At 30.7% G+C, this 8,125-nt stretch overlaps 1 protein-coding gene across 1 annotated transcript; it reads right to left on the reverse strand.

The window, feature by feature from the left end:
- Window positions 1-450: 450 nt before the first annotated feature.
- Window positions 451-3,632, reverse strand: LOC107924422 (glucose-1-phosphate adenylyltransferase small subunit, chloroplastic/amyloplastic). Its single transcript, XM_016854867.2, has 9 exons — window positions 3,216-3,632; window positions 2,816-3,112; window positions 2,462-2,731; window positions 2,157-2,336; window positions 1,568-1,671; window positions 1,371-1,482; window positions 1,133-1,231; window positions 919-1,038; window positions 451-709 (listed from the first exon to the last, which is right to left on the reverse strand). The coding sequence occupies exons 1-9, from the start codon at window positions 3,471-3,473 to the stop codon at window positions 593-595; spliced, it is 1,557 nt and encodes a 518-aa protein (XP_016710356.2). The 5' UTR covers window positions 3,474-3,632; the 3' UTR covers window positions 451-592.
- Between the last annotated feature and the right edge of the window lie 4,493 nt (window positions 3,633-8,125).

Genomic DNA, 8,125 nt, shown 5'->3' on the forward strand with positions numbered 1-8,125 from the left:
AACCCATATTTAAAAATTACATTTTTATATTTTAATTATTTATATTTGAAAGGTTATATTTTAGTCATTTGCTTTAATCTATTATTATATTCTAGTTACTGAACCGTTAATTACCATTAATATTATAATATTAAATTAATATGACACGTTAAATCATCTTTTGAAACAAAAAAATTTAAATTAAATAATACAATTAATTCTCATATTTTTTCATTTTGAATAATTTATTTTTTATATTCTTTTTAACTTTTTCTTTTTCATTCTCTTTTACTTCTTCCTCTGTTCTCCTCCATTTTTTATCTCTTTTAATCTAATTTTTCTATGTTTTCCATTTTTTAAATTATATAAATATAATTAAAATGTAATCTGTATTAAACAAAAGTGACTATTTTAATAATTTACCAGCCATTACCGGCTTTATTTCATTTTATTAATATAATTATACTACAGTAGTTCAAATTTATTAATATATTATACTACAGTAGCTCAAAATATACATGATAAGGGAAAAAAGTGGAAATGATTTGCTATTGCATTACTTTCTCTATCTAGAAACACTAATGGTGGTTTGCTGTATCATAATGCAATCTTCTCAGATTACAGTTCCACTAGGAATCAAGGCATCCTTGATTACTGTCACAATCCCACTCTTTATGAAATATCCATCGGTTTCCCTTGCCGCTTCTTGCACGTTTTCACTGTTTATGATCTGTAAATACCAAACATTCATTAAACAAATAGTTCCAATTTTGTGAGTCAATCATAACTGCTGCAAAACTCTGTATTTTTCCTTTTTTTTACTATTGCCACCGACAATTTCATCACAAAATTGGCTCAAGTGGTCTGTGAAACTCATCTCTCTTTCCAAGACTCTGTTGAAACCATAAAAAAAATTAACAAGATAAAATCATGACCTACCTTCACATTGTCTCCAATTCGAGCATTCTTGTCAATAATGGCTCTCTTGATATGTGAGCTCTTTCCTATACCAATTGGAACACTGCCCTTTGCAGACAAAAACCTCCTGTCTGCATCAGTCTGGAGAGACAATCGAGAAAATACAGATTACTCATGGTGACTCGCAGATTGAAAATGTGTTTATATATATATATTAACTCCCAGGTTAAGCTACCTCATAATAATCTGCTCCCATTAGTAAGGTATCTTCTATGATTGCACCCTCGGAGATGCAAGATCGAAGACCAACCACAGAATGGTGAATTTTACAGTTCTGCAATCAACCAAAATATCCGGACCATTAGCTACTAAAAGTACTCTCTAATTCCCATTTAGCCTGTGAACTTTAGTAACCATCTCCAACTAGAAAAAAAAAACCAAGCAGATTATCAACCTAGCCCCAAGGAACTCACCTTAATAACGCAACCCTCACCGATAACACTATCTGTAACATCAGCATCAAGCATTTTGGATGGTGGCAAATATCGAGGCTGTGTGTAGATTGGAGACGAACGGTCATAGAAGCTTGGAAGAAAGTTCAAAACCATTAAGGCAATTAAATAGATTACCAAGCTAGTCAAATGAGGATGCATTGATGAACCAGAAATACCTGAAATCCGGCACTGGCTTTTTGGTGATTCCCAGATTTGCGTTATAAAATGCCTCAATCGTACCAATGTCCTCCCAGTAGCCATCATACAGGTAAGCTTGCACCTAGATAGGTTAACAAGCAATTAGACCTCCTAAATTAGTAATTCCATGCGATTAGAAGAAAAATCATTGTGACAAGATAAATGGACCCCGTCATGCAAAACATTCTAACACCGAAGCTTCGGTCAAGCATACATAATGAACATACTGTAAGAGTCTAGGGTATGCTCCATGAATGAGAGTACAATTTCACTCAAACTGCTCACAAAATGAATGTATATTTGGCAATGATCTTATTGTTCAAAACTGTTCATTGCTAGAAACAAGACAAGACCGGATTCAATCTCAAGATTGTTCAAATTCTTATTAATGCTGCAAAAGTGGCTTGGCGAATAAAGAAGTACCAGATAAGATGCCATATATATCAATTGTCAATCTTAAACAAGATAAAAAAGATGGGTTACCATACACTGAAAAGCAAACACACAAACTACCTTACTTTGCACATAAGCCATTCATAGGGAGGGATCTGTGAAAAGTATACTTACCCTCATCCCAATGGAAGTAGCACCTGGAATTATTTCACTTCCAAAATCATTGGCTCCCGGAAACTGGTCTCGAAGAAGATTCAACATCACATTTTTACTCACAACATATATGCCCATGCTAGCAATGAAAGGCATTTCTTTTGCTCTCTCATCATCAAGCCCTAAAATTGTAGTATCAACCTAAAACAACAACATCAAAATCAGAACCAGAATTAGACCTTGAACTTGAACTAGAAGAAAAATAATAACAGCTCGTAAGTCTAACTTCAATACTTCATGTTTGAATCTCAACTGAACGAGGATACCTGCATAGCTTTTAGCTGGTCGCCTTTTGGTTTCTCAGCGAATTCGATGATTCGTCCTTCTTCGTCAATCTTCATTAAACCAAACGCAGTAGCCCGTTTTTCATCCATCGGCAATGCAGCTACAGTGATGTCGGCATCAGTCTCTCTGTGCGCCTGAATAAACCTTTCATAATCCATTCTATATAAATGGTCCCCAGCAAGAACCAAGAATTCCAAAACATTATGCTCCTCAAACAACCACAAATACTGCCTCACCGCATCCGCTGTCCCCTGCATAATCAAACAGAAATCATTTTACAAATCAAAATACAAAAAGCCAGAAAGAATTTAAAACCCATTTCAGTAGCAACTAACCTGGAACCAGTTCGGGTTCTCAGGACTCTGCTGAGCAGCAAGAACCTCGACGAACCCTTCGTTCTTGTAGCCACCCATGTTACTAGCATAAGCGCGGGAAAGGTGGCGGTTCAGAGAAGCAGAATTGAATTGAGTCAGAACGTAGATTTTGGATATGTTACTGTTCAAACAATTGCTAACAGGGATGTCGATTAGTCTATAATTTGCTCCTAATGGAACAGCCGGCTTAGCTCTCTTCTTTGTTAGTGGGTACAGCCTTGTCCCTGCTCCACCTCCCAAAATAATCCCCAAAACACTCTGCCAAAAACAATCAAATTTCCAATTTTCAACAACAACAAAAAAGAAAAAAGTCTCACTTTCGGATCAGACAAAAGATTCAGAGAGATAAGCTAAGACTTACTCGACTAGCGTCGGGGTCAAGACATGTCTGCGAGTTCTTGGAATCTGAAACTGCTTTCGGTGAAACAATTGAAGCAGTCCGTTCCGTTCGGCTACAACCAGTAGCTATTTTGAAAACAAGTTTATCACCGGACAGAGCAGACGCCGAGAACGACAAGCTCCAAGGAGCCGATGACTTACGGCTCGAACAAACTGAAGAAGCATTGAACGAAGCTGTAGAAGGCAACCTCAAATCACCGATGGCAGCCATGCTCACCATTTGTTTTGCCCGGATTTCACTCTAATTGCAACGAAAAGATGCAGGTGGAGTGGCATTTTTAAGGTGGAAAGAGGAAAGGATCTGAAATCGATCACACCTCGGGAATGGATTTGCCATTATTTTTTGATAAAATTACAAGCTTCACCTTCGAAGATGGTTGATTTGTTTCAGAAGAAGGGTGTTATTGTAATTACGTAATAATTAAATTGATATTTTAAAAGACTAAGAATTAATAATTGGGTGGCTGTCATTTCACAAGCAGACATCAGTCACATGATTATAGCATAGATCGGAGACATTAGACACCGTCCGTTTTATGACCTTTTTTTTTCATTTTAAGTAATAAACCAAAAAAAAAAAACCTTCTGATCAAATTTTCATGCATGTCGAATTTTTAACATAAAATATAATTATAATATATCATTTATTTAAATAATTATTTTATTAATTTTATACTTTTTAGATTAATTCGGTTTAATCAGTATTATTATAATATATCTGAATATGTTAAATAGAAATTATAAATAGTTTATAAAAATATATTTTTATATTGGAATTCTTTAGAGTATGCATGTGAAAAGTGAAGGCAAAAAGAGCATGAATCACGTACGCTGATAATTTTTTTTAAATTGGTAATCCTTACACGTGACTTTGCTAGATTTCTTTCACATCATTTTATTATATTAATATTAATAATAATGATAATATATGAATAAATATATACATTTCCTATTAGTTTATACCTCCGAACCATCATCTGCTACATGATATTGTTTAATGAACTAAGATTACAGAATGTTATGAAAAATAAATTTAATTTCGTATATATAAATTATATTAATCGTACTCGTTATAATTTCATCTGTAGTAATGCATATGGTAAGTTTAGGAGATATCTGAGCAGTAAATTTATCATCAGTAAATTGAGAGGTCGCCTGTGAGCTCACCCTCCCGAGAGGACTATCTGGGTAATAATTGGCCTGGTGTTCATTGAGAACATAAAATCGTTTAGTCACTAAATATCACATAGACTCAACTATTTTATTCCATCAAAGTCAAAATAAAAGATAGTGTCTGTCTTGTCACAAACATCTCGTCTTATCAAAGATGATTAGATAGCAAGTTTAACATGTTAACACCGTATTATTTTCCCAGAAGGATTTAGCTGTAACTTCCTCCCTAGTTTTGGAATTTGAAGGGACATCATCTCCCGAGTCACCCGATTGTGCGCCAGCATCAGAATCACCATCGAATTCATAGACCCTGCACAAACATTCAATGTTAGCAACGAAAACACAACTCAACTAAATTAGCAAAGCTCATGAAATGGCCTTAAGTTTAGAAACTGTGAGAGGAAACATAATAACAAGAGGAGGAGAATAAGAAGAGCCCCATATAGTAGAAAGTATGCCAACAGCAGCAACAATGGCCTGAGGAGATGAAGGTTCTCGGGCAAGAGAAGTGGTGGCCAAGCCATCAGTAATGGTGAACAGATGGGTAAGGTTGTCCACGTCAAGGATCAGCCTTAGCGGTACTATTACAAAAATTAAAAATAAATTAAAACAGACATGGATCATTTATTGATCCCGGCTTGTCGTGTTAAAAAATTCCATTGAAAGTGTACAGAATAATAACCCTTATATATTCTTTTATATATAAATATCCTAATTAGCTAACTTCACATCATCATCCCTTATGTATTCTTTTTCGATGTAAAATATTTATTCTAAAGGTATGTATTTCTTTTTACTTAGAGAAATATTTTTTTAATCTTTAGAAATTTACTTGCAATAAAAAATTTAAATTTATTTATAATATCATTAATAAAATTAAATTTATACAAATTTATAAAATAATTTTAATATAATTAAAATATATAATCAAACTTGTGCATCGTTAGGTAAAAAACTAATAATTTAATATTTTTATAGTTATAATATCATTAATTTAAATAGTTTAAAGGTATTTGCATTTTAAACTTTTATCTATCTAAACTATTATTTAAGTTTTTAACTGAGTTGGTGTGGTGGGATTTGAACCCATGCTATGTACATTACTAAAATATTAATTTTACCACTAAATCAAAACTTTATTATAATAAAATATATATATTTTTATTGTATTATGCATGCTCCGTTATCTTCATCAATTGCATATTTATACTATATATAAAATAATTTACTGAGTTGATATCATGAGTCAACTTGGCACCTATTCAATTATGAAATTACTAAAATATTTTTATTTTAAAGGGTAATTAATAATTTTATAATGATATTTTAGTCTTTTCATACTTTTAGATAATTTTCAAATAAAACAATTGAAAAACATTCTTTAAAAATCAAACATAATATCAACAAATTCAAGTAAAAATCTATTACCACTCTATCAATAATAATTTTTTGAAATAAATTTATAAATAAATTTTTTTAATATAAAACATTTTCATTTACCCACATCGTGAGTGTAATAAAATCTAGTATTGACAATATTGTTGATTGAGTTGGTAGCATAAGTCAACTCCACACTAATTTAAAATTGATAATAATGTCATAATAAATTATTGTAACACATTTATTATTCTTAATATCAGATATTTACTTATTTAGATTTCATTTTATACATAATTTAATGTATTTTTCATTTTATATGTTATTATTTCAAACCATCCATTTCATTATTTATTATATGTTATTATTAAACTAATATTCGTATTTTAAATACATAATTTTCATTCATAAATGGATTGATAGAATTTCTAATTTGAATTAAATAATTATATTATAAGAATAAAAATGTGAAATTAAAATATAATATTTTAAATAAAAAAATTGGTATTATAGTACTTTTTTTATTTTACAAAAAAATTTAAATTTTTTTTAAATATTTTATCTTGATCTTATACTACACTTGTTAACTAAATAGTCTAAAAACTCTACTCTACCAAATATTTTCCAAAAAAAAATGAAGAAGAAGAGAAATTCAATAAGCAAATGCAGAAATGGGGATGGAACGGCAACGGGCTTAGGGCAGCGGGTGGGTTAGACGATGTAGGCTCGTGAAATGTGCGGTTGTTTTGGTGGATGTAGTTGATAGCGATGAAAGGCATGGGGCCGACGGGAGTGGATCAGAGATGGGGTGGGGGTTCAAATAAAAACAAAACAGGGGATTTGTACATTCTAATCGAGGTTTGAAGTCGACGGCTATCCATTGCTGTTCGATAAATCAGGGAGATGTTGATATACACTTTCAAATCTATAATTTGCTACTGCAACAATCTTATACTAACCGTTGGTTTTGGAAAGGCCAATTATTTCTCAAGAAGTAAACATCTTATTAATAGGCTTTAAATGGAATAGATTCATTTTTTTGAGTAAAATAATAGATATATTTTTTTTTAAGCACAGATAAATTTATTCATTATTTATAGTACTGTACTATATTCATTATTTAAATAAACGCTTTTGAGGTCAAATTTTGGGTATTTTGAATGGCATGATTATTTCGTTTAGTAATGATTTTAATCGAGTTGTGATTTATACTGATAATTTGGAAGTAGTTCAAGCCTTACAAGATAATTTCTTGGGGGATTCAGGTATTACAATTTGCAGGAGAGTCCAAAAGATCATGAATACGGAAGTGCGTTGGATGATTCGACATGTTCTCAAAAAAGATAATCGTGTTGCTGATTGTTTGGTTAAATTGAGCTCAGAAAAGATGACAGGTCTCCAAGTTTATGACGAGTGTCTTCATGATGCCTCAAAAATTCTAATTCAATATAAAGCTAGAAGAGCGATTGATCAACTTAATCTGATATAATAATTGTTTATTTGTTTATTTCAACCAAAAAAAAGTTCTAGCATAGTTAAAATTTTGGTAAATGTCATATTTAATTTTTTGATACATCAACAATAAATTAATTCACGGTTTAATTTTCTCTCTCAATTTAAAATATTTTGATATTTTTTATTTGAGTATTAAATAAAGAATAATATTTTGTATATTGTCAAAATAAAAATTTAGACTCCACAAGTAAAGTTAAAAGAAAACTAGTGTTGACTGATAAAAACGGAGAAATGAGAATTGAATCAGAAACTAAATTGAACAAATTAGAAGTATGAGGGATTAAAACAATTAAAAAGCGCAGTGGACTAAATCAAACAAATAATAACTTACATTCAAATAAAAATATTAATTGAATCAACATTAATGCATAGACTTATGTTTTGTAAAAATGAATATTTATTTGTTATGAAATTTACTTTATATATTTAGAACTACTGTTTATAATTAATTTTCATTTGGAAATTAAAAATTTTAGCACTTGATAATTGAAATTTACATCTTAAAATTAAAATATGTTATTCTAATAAGGGTATTAATAGATATGATAAAATGTTGTTTGTAATTAATTCTTGCTTCAATTTGATATTAATAAAATTTAGGAAAATGAGTTATACAGAAATTATTTAAATAGTTTTAAAACCGTGTTTTATTTATAATATTTTTTTTAAATAACAAAATTTCAACTTCAAAAATTTTGGATAAAGGTAAACTGTCAAAATAGTCACTTTTATTTATCTCAGGTTACATTTTAGTCACTTACGTTATCATGTTGTAACATTTTAGTCACTGAGCGTTAATTCCTGTCA

The sequence above is a fragment of the Gossypium hirsutum genome, chromosome A11 (genome assembly GCF_007990345.1).
Source record: "Gossypium hirsutum isolate 1008001.06 chromosome A11, Gossypium_hirsutum_v2.1, whole genome shotgun sequence".
NCBI classification, from domain to species: domain Eukaryota; kingdom Viridiplantae; phylum Streptophyta; class Magnoliopsida; order Malvales; family Malvaceae; genus Gossypium; species Gossypium hirsutum.